Here is a 13,923-nt window from a genome sequence, read left to right on the forward strand (position 1 = left end):
ATAAGCACTGCGGTTGGATTAGAGAACATGAAAATTAAGTTGTAGCAAGAACTGTTCATTCAGGGCAAAAAGATACTAATAGTATTAAACCATTTTATCCTTCTTCCTTAGGAACTGAAATCCAATGTGTATCTTCCCCACTAACAGTAGCTGCAGAGCTGGGTAGAAGCAGCCTACAAGAACTGGTTTAGCAAAAGGTCTAGAAAAGTCAAAGTGAAATCAAAGACTGCATGGGGAAGACTAACTTTTTGGCGGTCTATGTGATTACCATCAACAGTACACTACTTGGGGGGCAGGGGTGGAGAGGGGGAATGAAAAGTGTTAGTATCACATATTTTTATGTTTGTTTTTGCAGATGAGATAAACATTAAGATTATATTAAAATTCAAAGGATGTTAGAATAGAAAGGAACCTTACTGATGATCCACGATGAAGACAATTGCATATTCTGGCCTGGCCAGGGCAGTCTTATTTTACACTCTTTTTACAGAATTATTGTCAATAGCTCCACCTGCCTTTCTCAAAAATGTCCTGATTTAGATGGTAAATCAAATATTTTTAAAAATAATTTCTCCCAGTGTACTTCCTTAATATTTTTAAATATTTGAATATTTAAATATTCAATATTTAAAAATAAAAATATTTTTAAAAATCAAATAGATATGCTATGTGTAAGAAAAGGCCCTCTATACCAATAGAGAATTAGTTAAGTAACTTCTCTAAATTCAAATGACCAAAATGGAATGGTGAGCTCTTTGAGGGCAGGATTCTGTCTTGTCATCTGTTTCTCCATGTCTGATCCAGGTAGACAGGTGAACATATGACTAACTGCTAAATTCCCAGGCCATTACTTTGTTCACTTTGTCATCCTACTCTCTCTAAGTACAAGGCTGATAATTTGATAGAAATTGCTACGGAACCTGTGAATTTCAAGAAGGGCAATAAAACAACACTACTTTTGAGCAGCCTAAGTTATTGCAATTAACAGATGAGGAAAAAATTGCTCTGAATGACTGTGGAAATTATAGCCTACTCTGATCTCCTTCTAAAAGGAAAATTCACTCTTCCTTCACATCTGCTTAAGTCTATTTCTAGCTATATGCGGTTGGGGGACAACTAGTTGTTTCTATCCCCTTGTAATGCAAGAGTGTGACCAACTTGTTTCCAGGCTCAAAGTACTTCTGCTTCTACTCAAAAGTACTAGAGTTAGAATTAACTTGCCATAGCAATAATTTTTCTGTTTAGAACTGAGGATGACAATGAATAAGTTAAACCATTTTTAGTTTCTTCCTTAGAAACTAAAATTGCTTTATAAGTAAAAATTTTCTCATGATTAACCTTACCAATTAATATGTATTTTAATTTTTATTTATAGTCATGCAAGAGTAGAAAAAGAAATTGTTTTAAAATCATGAGCTTAGTTTCCATAAAGCCAGTACTCTAATTATATAAATTTGTTAATGGTAATAAAAGCCATCTTATTTCCAGCTACAAATAAAGGGAGTTTACAAAAACGAAGTAAATAACTTAAGTTTGCATATTAAAGAAAATTTATAATAGAAAGTTTGCATATTAAAGAGGATCTCTTGAACTCTCTTATACAGACAATTTGTTATACCCATTAAATTACTGACCTAGTTTCAAATGCCCATAAGGACTGCTAATCCATCAGTAAAATAGCATTGTGCCAAAAAAAAGTATGCATTTGCAACTGCCACCCAGTCATTCTTCTGGAAAATAATTTACTTATTCATTAATAATATAAACCAATGCACGGATAATATAATTTCTAAGATAAGTCCATCTTATTCTTTTAACACAGAAGGGAAATATTTGTTTCTCTTTTAGAAATTCCTGATACTTTAATAATTTATTTCTATTGGCATATATCCTGACAAGTTTTTATAATGACTTCAAAGAATCAATAAATATGGATGAGTATACACCTTGGAGATTATATATATATATGCAACTTTTTTTTGCTAATCACTGATTTATATTTAATATATAATCAGTGATTTATATTTATATTTAACACATTTTTTCTACAGAAAGATAGTGTCTCCTCTTGGGGCTAAAATTGAACAGTAATTTAAAAGTGATTATTATCCCCTATGAATTTATAATTAACTATTTTTATAGACAAAGATGGTATTAGATGCATTATCAATAAGTTAGGCATATTGAAAACTATTTTCTAGTGAATTTGTGCTGAGTTAATTACTCTACTAAAAAACTCTGTCAATTACTTTTCTGATCAACACCATATGTGCAAGATTCTTAACTAACATTAAGTAGTAGCCTATGATTATAAAATAAAGGGTAGGCAACTAGCTCACATGAAATAAACCCACTAGTTCTTACTACCTCTTTCATCTATGAAGCTGACATAAGTAACCAAAAATCTCTCTAGTTAACATGATCATAAATGTAGAAAATGATCATAAAGAAAACTATATAGTAACAGAAATAAGAACATATCAACTAAATGTACGTTATCTCTATGTGATTTTCATGCTCATACAATGATGTGCACTGGATTATACGAAATAGTAATACTCATAGTAATTCAACAAAAGGACTGAGACTGTTAAAGAAACAAATATTTCCCTTTATTTGACTGTATTACATCTACTCATGGGACATACATAATAATCAAAATTTTCAATTTACAGGCCTATAAATAATGCTATTTAACTGAAAAGCAGCCAGCAAACAGCAACATATACATGTATTTGAAAAGCTTACTCATGGAAAGTAATTTCCATAGCAACTCAGTTTTGTAGAATGGAATGATAAATCAAGAACTATCAGCATTTAAGAATCAGAAGAGTACTGAATTTGCCTTACTCCTTTGCCAGCTGCACACTGGTAGGCTTTGCTCCGATAGGTATCCCGTATTTGTGTAAAGTGTTAATCAATATCTCCCTCATGTCATTGTTGTAGGAATCAAAGTCAAACACATTTCGAACTACACTGGAGAGACCTTCAGTGGGAAATTTCTGTATTAAAAAAAAATTCCCTTATTATGCATGTGATAAAATATACAACATTATAAAGATTTATGAAATGGATAGGACAATAATGACCAAATGAACTACAGCAGAAATTTACTGGCCTTGTCAAATAAGCAGGTAGTAGGAATGTAGACATTTTTCCCTTTCAGTGTTTGCTCAGATGACTTAACAATATTTTCCTTTTTAAATAAATGCCAGAATTTGAGGGGAAAGAGTTCCTCCTCTCAAATGTTAGAGCAGTGCCTAGATCCTGGTGTCAGTGATTGCCACTGCTTTCTGAAATCTCCTGCCTTTAATATAAGTATCAGATCGAACAGTTTACAAATGCTAGTTATGTAAAGGAGCGTGTTAAATATCTATACCGAAGTTTTCAGAAAAGTCAGTCTATGAATAAATGAAGAAGAAAAGATAAAGCAACAAGAAAAGAAGGAAAGAACATAAAAAGTACAAACAACAGAGAAACAGGGAGCAGTAGAGGGCAAGAAAACAAGTATGACTACAACTGAATTTACACTGCTCATGTCCTCTGAGTCCTTTCCTGGGTCTGCTTTGATTTTCTTTAGGTGATGGGTTCTGAGCTGGCTGAATTGGACTTATGGTTTTATAGGCAGAACAAAGCTGTTATTTTTAATCTTGCTTTCTTTCCATATATTTTTAATTGACAAATAATAACTGTATATATTTATGGGGTACAATGTGATATTCCAATGTATGTATGCCTTACAGAATGGTTAAATCACACTAATTAATATATCTATCATTTAACACACCTTTATTTATGGTACAACCATTACTTAAAATCTACTTTCTCAGCAATTTCAAAATATACATTACATTGATATTAACTATAGTTACCATGCTGTGCAATAGATCTCAAAAACTTATTTCTCCTGTCTAACTGGAACTTTGTATCCTTGGATCAACATCTTCCCCTGTGTGTACTCTCACTGCCCCACCTTTCTACTTTTCTTTCTAGGGTTTTCTTGGAGGGTTGGGGATAAGGCAGAGGTCAACAGTTGTTGGGTTGTGACTGTTAGCTTGGAGACCCTTATTTGTTCTGTAAGTAAGATTTATATTATTTTTTATTTGTTTGTTTTCTTTACTAAGGTGGAGTACACATTGTACATGGTCGCAGGAAATTTCATTCTCCTGCCTACTCTATCTTGTGAAACTTCCTTGCGGTATTTACAGGTATTTAATCAGTACGGTTAGTTCCTACTCTGTTTACTGTTGTCTCCATGTGATTTGTTTCAAAATGAAAATATTTTTTACCCACATACCACATGCTTGTTGTAAAAAGCCAAAGAACAGAACAGGAAGGTTTCCCCACTGACTCACTCTCTTGCCTCACCTGCCCTCTAACAGCCTCCCACCAAATTTCCTAACTCCTTGGTAATGATTACAGACTTTGCCAAAGTTAATTCAAAAGCTGAACAGATAATAATGTTCATTGGCCTACCATATTTATAACTTAGATTATACACATTTCAAATCATGTAATCTGACTCATTATTGTATTTATGGAAATTAAAAACTCTGGTACAAACTGTACAGTCTGAAAAAATAAAAAAGAGAGTGATGGCTCTTAGGTACAGGTGTGTGCCATACCTACCTGTAAATGTTTGACTATGTTGACAACTTCTCTGGTAGAATAAGGATAGTTAATAATCCCTTGGTCAGCCAAACTCCTCAGCTCTCCAAAGGCAGCCACAAGCTTCTGAAGGATGGGCTCAGGCACATTTGGTCCATACTGTCTGAGCATCTCGAGCTCCGAGTGGGGTTTGGGGTTATCAACTGCATGGCAGCTAAAAATATCACCTAAAGGAGAGAAAAGATTCACATTCAGTATGCAACAAATCCATTACGATGTCACAGGAAAAAATGGAATGGTTGTTTAAAGAGCCACTGGTTGCTCATCAAAGCATAGAAAGCCCATCCAACAATAGGATGGTACAGAGAAGAAAGCAAAAGACTGAAGCAAAAGAAAAGAAAACTGGGTGATGGATGGTTTATCTCCACGAATTTATTTTTGTTAAAAAACTTACATAATACTTGAATACATGCTCACCGGGAGATATTCCAATACAAAGAGGAAAAAAAATTCTCCTTTAAGTCTATGCCAATGCCACTCCCTCCCCAAAAAGCACTGAGTCTTAATGTTTAGCACATTTATTTTTCCAGACCTGTATTAGCACTTTTTTAAAAAAAATGCATACATGCAAACAGAGTTTAGATAATTTATTCCTTTTCTATTAATGGGAATATATATTTCAAATGGTTCTGAGACGGCCTTTTTAACTTCAACAAATGTTGAGTATCTTCAAAAATTATATACATCTATCTCATATAAATGCTTCTTTATGTACTAAAAAAGGGAGAATTAGTAGCATCACTCTCTAAAAAATTTGTATCTTGTGCAGATTGATAGAATATACTTTAGAGGTTAGTTTTGGTAGAGTAAACCTGTAGAGACATTGTCTGAATTAAAATCAAGAAAAGGAATGTAGAAACATAATAATATTTCATCTGTAATTTAGGGAAATGAGAATGTACTAGAAAAATAATTCTATTGATTCATAATCTAAGAGACCAGGGATCAAATGAAGTAAAAGTAAATAGACTTACGTTATTTAATATGTTCATTTTAGAAAATGAGGATATCTAGTAAGGTAGCAATAAGATCTTACTTTGATTTAGGAACCATTTGAACAGTTATTTTGTATGTGTGTATTTAAAAGCAATTGAATAAAATGAAAGCCATGATATCTTCAAAATTTTATCTCATATACTAAAGCTTTTCAAATACAAAGGTGAAGAATGGCTTTTGCCTTTTTTGCTGAAAATAAAACCTATCACTAACATAAAAAGACAATTGACCCCTCATTCATTCACTCATCAAATAATGATTAATTAGGACAGTAGAAATGGTGATGCTGGGGGAGGTCAGTCAGGTAAATCTCATGAGAAGGTAACATCTGAGCAAATGTTGATACCTGGGGGAAGAGCATTCCAGGCAGCTGGTACAGCTAATCCAAAGAACTTAAGGCAGGCATACCTGGCATATGGAAGGAAGAGGCAGGAGAGCAGAGTGGAAGGAATAGAGGAAGTGGATAGAGCAGCACCAAGCAGTACAGGACACGAGGTTACAGACATAGGAGGATGTGGGAGACATACTGTGTAGGACACTGCAAACTGTTGTAAATACTTGTACCTCTACTCAGAATACAATGGGAAGCCATGGAGGATTTTAGCAGAGGCGTGGACTACTGTGCTGTGAACACACCACGAAAGGGTGTAGGAATATAAATATCTTGTGAGCAGAGGCACTGACCACATTGACTGTATTTCCAAGAATATCTGAAGAGCAAACAGTGCAGCCTTGGAAAATATATTCTCTCTCTCTGTATCTCTCTCTTTCTTTCTTTGTGAGAAGGTAATTTGGGTTACCTAAGCTCTGGGTTCCTCTTCTATAAGGCATCTCACTGTAAGTGCAGGTATCATTTGGCCCTCTTTCTGTTGCCCTGTGGGAAGTGGGGCTTGAGGAACCAGCACAAATGCTGGTACTTTGACTACTGCTTTTGCTGAATAATCATTCCTCTTTTGTCTGTAACTCAGGAGTCTAGTGTCTTCTGCCATGAAAGCCGTCTGTGGCAGGCTAACTTGTTAGCTTAAAAGTAGAGTAAACTCTTAGATCTTTCACAGTTCATAACAAAGAATAAGGCTGGAAGCAGGGCGACCCATTAGGGGACTATTTGAAGTAATCCAGGTAAGAGACGATGGTGGCTCAGATCATAATGGTGGCAAATGGAAGTGATGGGGAAAGTAAGATAATTCTGAATATATTTCGAGGGTATAGCCAATAAGATTGCAGGATATTTGGAAAAGGGCATAAGAGAAAGAGAGAAACAAAAAATGAATTTGGAGTTGTCATTAACAGAGATTTACAAAAGACTATAAATTAATCAGGTTTAAGAAAAAAAGTTCATCATGGACATGTTAAATTCGAGATACAGGAGCTATTGAACTGGAAGCTGGATATGAGTGTGAAGTTCAGGAGGAAGGTCTGGGTTGGAGATGAATATTTGGCAATAACAGGCATATAATTGGTAGTCTAAAACATGACACATTCTGATTTTATTAAAGGAATGAGTATAGATAGGTAAGAGAACCAGGGCCTGAGCCTTGGGACATTCTAACAAGCTCCAACAAATAAGGCTGAGCAGGAATAGTTATTAAGATAAGAAACCAAGAACATACTTGAAGAAGTATTGTAAGTCAAGTGAAGGAAAATGCATCAAGGAGAAGAGAGTGACTAACTGTATCAACTATATACTATATTAAATACTGCTGGTAGATTCAGTACGATGAGGACTAAGAATCAACCACTGGATTTAGCAATAGAAAAGTCACTAATGACTTAGATAAGAACAGTTTCTGTGGAGTAATGGGAGCAAAAATCTGATTAGAATGGAATTAAGTGAGGATGGTGCAGAAGAAACGGAGATAGCAAGTGTAGACAACTCTTTTGAGTACAAATGACTGTGAGGAATTTTGTTACAAAGGAGAAGAAAAAAGTAGCAATAGATCGCAAAAAGAGTAAGATTAAGAGGTTTGTGTGTGTGTGTGTTTTGAAGATGAAGGAAATAGCCTGATTGCAGATGGGAATAATGTAAGGAGAGGGAAGCTGCTGATACAGGAGAGGGAGGGCAGAACAGCTAGAGCAGCAACCTTCAAAAGGCGGGATCTGGTGCTCATCTGGAGGGACTCCCTCTAGATGGGAATGTGAACAGTTTACCTGCAACAAGTGGGAAAGCAGGGCATCATAGGTGGAAGACTTGGTTGTAGGAGTCTGTGGACATTTGTTTTTAATTGCTTTCGTTTTTCTCAGTGCAGTAGGAAGACAGGAGAAAATAACAGAAATCTAAAAGAAAGTCAGTAAACTGAATCCTGGTTAGCAATGGGGAAGGAATGAGACTGGTGGGAAAATGAAAGAGAATTTCCCTTTCCCCTCCATAAGCCCTTCTATATTTCAATCTCTTGCAGTAAGTGAATGTTCAAGTATTGTATAATTTTAAAACAAAAAGAAATTCATGCAGCAGTGTTGGAGCTGCGAGGAGAGAGAAGATATGAATTACCCTAGGAGAACAGGAAAGTGAAAGGTCTACCGAAGCACGGTGTGACTGCATTTAGGGACACTTGAGGTCCATTGTTAAGAATCTGAAATGAGATTGGTCAGTTTTGGGCTTTTTCTAACCACATTCAGCTGCACATGTGTAGGTTCAATGTTGTTAGAGAGTTGGCAGTAACCAACTCTCTCTCTCTCAAGGGCAGAGGGGTTCCAAGTGCATAGGACAAGCTAAGAGAGGAAAAGGGAAGCTGAAGAATATATGTAAGGGAGTCATAAATGTGAAAGATCATGGAATTGAAGCTGGGTAAGAAAAAAAAAGGCTGGGTAAAGGAGAAGAAAATATATCAAGGTGGGTAGGTGAAAAGGTGGTAGGATCAATGGATTGAAGCTTCTCATACATTTGAAGAGTTATTGGATTTGGTGTAGTAGAGGGAGTAACTGGAAAGACTGGAGGTGGTGAATGCATAGATGAGATAAAAATCCCAAGGACGATTGAGGACAGAATATGAAACGGAAATTACAGAAGTGTCAGTTGTAGAAACTAGCCATGAATGGCTAAGATATGGTATAAGATAAGACTGCTGGAATAAAAATATCCAAGGAGCCAAGAGGCCAGAGAGTGGGAAGGGTCACATATGTGTATACTGCAATCACTCCAAAAGAAGAGTAGCGTTGGAGAGAATGAAAGTGAGTAAAGGGCTAAAGATCAATAAGAAGTGACAAGGATGAATAGGGGTAGATGACAAAACAAGAGCAGATGGCACATATGTTTTAGGATTTGGAGGTGGATGGAAGATGGAGACAGAACAGGGAGTGAGTATTCTTACAGGCATTAAAATAAATGTGATAAGGAGTGGCTTGGGGTATAAGGGGTGACCTACAAACATAAAAAGAACTCAAACCTCTTTACAATTAGAAACAACTTTTCTTTGGTGTGTTTACATTATTACATCTCTAAGTGCATCAGTAATCTATGAATTGTTAGTAACTTTTAAGGTAGTATCTGCACATAATAAAAACTACAAAAATAGTATAACTGAGTATTTTATATTCCCATCCCTAAATTCCATTGCAAACAATGCCTTATCAGATTCTTGTGGACCTTTCTGGAGAAATTCTATGCATATACAAGCATATGCATGTACACATCCCTCCTGCCTTTTCCAAAACATATGAACAGGTAAACTACTATACCCACTTTACTTACTTATTGTTTCAATTACTATTTTGAGTATTGATTTTTTTTTTCTATCAGCATCAGTAAACTTATTCTCTTTTTTTAAACAACTGCATAGCATTCTATTGTGTGGATACAAAAAAATTTCTTTATCCAGTCCCATTTAGATGGATATTAGGGTTGTTTCCATTCTTTCTACTATAAACAATGCTATAGTGCCTATCCTTGTACTTAAACATTGTATAGGTAAATTCCTTGGATAAATTCCTTTTTGGGTAATTGCTAGATCAAAGATCCCACTGAGAGACTGGGTCTGCTTCACATTGAGTGTGAGAGTCCAGAATTATATACTTGCTATAGAGAAGAGAAGTCCTTCTTAAAGACTTTTGATGAGTAAGTTTATCCCAGGGCCTCTCCAATCAATGTGAATCAGTCTCCCCAGAGCTGACCTCAATCTTTTTCATGGTTAGGGGGATATGACAAAAGTAAAACCATTTTTTATTCTGTGTTTTATTCCAAGAGGTCCTAAACAACAAAGTATAGTGTAATGGTTTAAGAAAAAAGACTCTGGGATCAGATAGACTTAGATATGAAGCCCAAGTCCACCACTCATTATCCCAGACACTATCAAAAAATAATCTCTCTGGGCCGGGCATGGTGGCTCACATCTGCAATCTCAGCACTTTGGGAGGCCGAGGCAGGTGGATCACATGAGGTCAGGAGTTCGAGACCAGCCTGGCCAACATGGTGAAACCCCATCTCTACTAAAAATACAAAAATTAACCAGGCCCAGTGGCACATGCCTGTAATCCCTACTACTAGGGAGGCTGAAGCAGAAGAATCGCTTGAACCCGGGTGGCGGAAGTTGTAGTGGGCCGAGATCATGCCACTGCACTCCAGTCTGGGTGACAGAGCGAGACTCCATCTTGGAAAAAAACAAAACAAAACAAAAACCTCTCTGAATATCAGATATTTTTCTTCACTAAAAGGGGGATAATAAATATTCTCACAAGGTGATTATGATGGTGGCACAGCACATGATAAGCATTCAATGACAGCCATTACAGCAGTGTTACTAATATTATTATTACTGCTATTGGTATTGTTATTATCATTACTGTTTTTACCTAAGGTACCGAAGAAATCATTGCCTAGGAAAGGAAATCCAGGTCTGTTTGCCAGAACAATCATCCTAAAATCAGGATGAATCACTACAACATTTTCTCTTCCATTCACATTAGCAGAATCTGAAAAACAAAATTTGTTTATTCTTTATCAATATTTAATAATTCTTAAAAAATCAAGCAACAATCTTTAAGATAACATAAATAGTTATACTGTTCAATTATAAAAAGCTCTAAGATATTTGGCTGTGATAACTTGGTTGCAGAAACAAAAACTTTCTTGAAAAAATTTGCTCAAGAACCAAACACTGATAAAGCATATACTAAATTGTACAGGGACTTGCACTCTTATATACATTCAGAGTATATCTAAAAAAAAGCAACCTTGTCCAAATGTAGACTTACAGTACTTAAATCTGGCTTGAGATGTTGTTAGTCCTTAAAAAAATTAAAGACAGAAATCCATAATAAGGGAGAATCCAAGGAATAGCTAAAGGATAAGTTCTTTAGTTTTTATCAAATCAGTAACCTCATCCTTTTGCATAGAGCCTGCCATTACGCAGCTAAGGAGTTATTCCTGTTTAGATCACACACCCTGAAAACTAAATACATATTAATAGAATAAGGTCTTAAAAACCTAGTCAACTCATTAGTACAATGTTGATTTATTTCCAATCATGGGATTGTACCATAGTTCTTAAAATAAGTGATCTTAAGTTGACTGGGGCTTCTTTGTGTAAATGTGAAAGGTATTTCTACTGGCTACTGTACATTTCAGATAGAATTGGAAGTCCAGAAAATAATTTAAGATAGTAAAAGTTTTATTATGGTTATTTCAGGAAGAACCACTTGCCATCTGAATTTATTTAAACCCCACCCTTAAGTTGCCCATCTTTAAAAAATGATAGTTGTGAAGTATCTACAGCTTTATTTGAGATGAGTTTGGAAGAGCCTACTCTCATTTTTTTATGATACCAAAAAGTAATCTTTCAGCATGTACATATTCATGTACACCAATACAACCAATAGTTTTAACTCTGATCCCCATTAATCTTAGTAGTGGAAAATAACAAGGGTTGTGGCTACAGGCAAAATTTAATCAGTTAATCAAAACAAAAATGACAATAAAAAATGAAAAATTTAAAAAGTAAAGAAAACGAAAAATATAACCCTACAAGTGATGGTTCATGAAACTACATTCAAAAGAGCTTCAAGTGCTCTTGTTCAAAATGTCAGCTACAATCATATTTGAGTGTAAAATTATAATGACTATTCCTCAAAAACATATCAAAGAATGTAGAGGGTTGCCAGGAGATAATTATTTCTTAACTACAACTGTGTTTCAGCAATTCTTTCTTCTTTTCCATTTCACTGTCCTCATAATGCCTCATAAGGGCAGGCAGAATTCTGAGGGTCTGAATGATCTTTTTTTTTTTTTTAAGAGAAAGTATTCAGGGTAACTCAAATTCTAATTTTTCACATAAATTCATTGTGAAACTGAAATATTAGAATGCTTTTATTAGTGCTAAGCTCATGCTCAGAAATGGCAATCTTGCAATGATGCTGTTGCAGAACATCTCTGTGGTGATGCACTTGTACCTTTTTAATGGGGTTTTCCTTACATACTCTCTTTGAATATTGAAGATTTTAGTTATTAGTCTCAACTTGTTTGGTTACTCTGGTTGGCTATATATTTTCAATGGCTAGTTATAGATTTTCAAGTCCTTTCAGGACACAAACATTTTAAATGTGAAATTAGAAAATGTTCTTACATTGCATCAAACTTAATTGTTCCTTGTAGTTTAAATACACTGACAAGATTAATCTATCTTCATTTTTTTCCTAACAATAACAACAAAAAGGGTGTGTATGGCAGGGGGGCAGGAGACAATAAAAAACAGAGGATAACTTCTTCCTAAGGTAGGAGTGTGTGTGTAATATACATGTCTTTATATATACACACGTATTCACCACATATATGTGTACATATAAAATAAAAAGTCCAGCTTTTTTTATTATAATGAGCAAATTGAAAAAAAAATCATACACAAATAATTGGGAGATGAGTACAAGGGTTATACGTTGGTATTGTCAGAGTAGAAAAATACAAAGTTGATTTGTCCTAATACTACTACTAAAAATTTCAAAGATGCTTGGTGGCTGTAAAAGTAAAACTGACAAAGCTAGATTCAGATGTATTAATTTTTATAAATGATTGTCAATACAGGCAACTTAAGTCATATTCAACTTATGCTTATTATTGTAAATAAGTAGCCAGCTAAGTTTGTGATTTGATACAGAGATATAAACATTGTATTTATTAAAGGAAACATTGCTTTTTAAAATACTCACTTGCAACAATGCGTCTTCCATCTGCTAGAATCATTTCTCCGTTTTCTACTAGAGTTTTTAAAATACACGTGACATTTGTTGGAGCTTTGTCAGCCTCATCTACTACCAGAATATGACCCAACTTTACTGCTTTAACCTTTGAAGACAGAAAATTTATCATAAACAGTTAAATGAAGACAGCCATTATTAAAACTTCATTACTTACTGCTTTGGACTTATAACAGCTGGCTTTATTTAAGTTACAAGTATACACATAGACACACACACACACACACACACATCGATAGCAGAGCTGGAAACAAAATTTTGGGATTTCTACCAAAAGCTTCATGTAGCTAAACTGCCAACTCTAGTTATCTTTTTATTTCATTTTAGTATTAAAATTATTCCCATGGTAGTGATACCCAACAACATCTCACACCCAAGAGTAGGAGAGATTTAAAACAAGCATAACAAATAGAGAAAGTGCCATGGGAGTTATGAGGAGTGAGACATCACAATCACTGTGGATATTAGAACATTGAATTTGTTAAAGCTCTTAAAAGAGTATACAATTTTAATAGACCCAAATGGATAGTGCAGAAAAGGTAGTTACTCAAGACAAAGAGAATCAATGGTCAAACTCAAGAAATCCTGGGGCATATCTAGAAATGAGTGACTATGAACAGTCTATGCTGGCTGAATTAGAAGTTAAATGTGAGAAAAGGGACTGGAAGGGTAGACTGGGTGTCTACCACTAAGGGTTTAACTGTCAGACCAAGAAATAGGTACTGCCTCATTAAGTAATGGGATGCAATTTAATGGTTATGAGTTCACACATGACAGAAGTGGAGCTTGGAGCTACACTTCAGGACATTTAATCTGGTGACAATATGCAGAATAGTTTGGCCAAAAAGTAGTTTGGGAATCTGATTTGAGGGGTATGAAAAAAATGGAAATAAAAGGCATTAGATTGATTTGAAGGTTTTGTAGAGACAGAATCTATAGTCTTGGCAACTGCTTAGGTGGGAAGAGGAAAAAGGAAAAATAAGTCTTAGGTTTAAGGTGACTGGGTTGATGGTGACATCATGAAAAGAAAGATGAAAGCTAGAGAAAACTCTTAAAAACATTTTTGAGGGGTGGATA

The 13,923-nt window shown here is 35.0% G+C and overlaps 1 protein-coding gene across 1 annotated transcript in view; it reads right to left on the bottom strand.

The window, feature by feature from the left end:
* VWA8 (von Willebrand factor A domain containing 8) overlaps positions 1 to 13,923 on the bottom strand; it is a 393,066-nt gene that overhangs the window by 150,082 nt on the left and 229,061 nt on the right. Inside the window, exons 23-26 of the mRNA XM_003806896.6 lie at positions 12,799 to 12,934; positions 10,450 to 10,569; positions 4,630 to 4,835; positions 2,851 to 3,002 (exon numbers count right to left, since the gene is read on the bottom strand). Of these exons, the coding sequence (XP_003806944.2) occupies positions 2,851 to 3,002; positions 4,630 to 4,835; positions 10,450 to 10,569; positions 12,799 to 12,934 (614 nt within the window). The remainder of the gene's footprint in view (positions 1 to 2,850; positions 3,003 to 4,629; positions 4,836 to 10,449; positions 10,570 to 12,798; positions 12,935 to 13,923) is intronic.

This window comes from Pan paniscus, chromosome 14 (assembly GCF_029289425.2).
Source record: "Pan paniscus chromosome 14, NHGRI_mPanPan1-v2.0_pri, whole genome shotgun sequence".
Classification (NCBI taxonomy): Eukaryota; Metazoa; Chordata; class Mammalia; order Primates; family Hominidae; genus Pan; species Pan paniscus.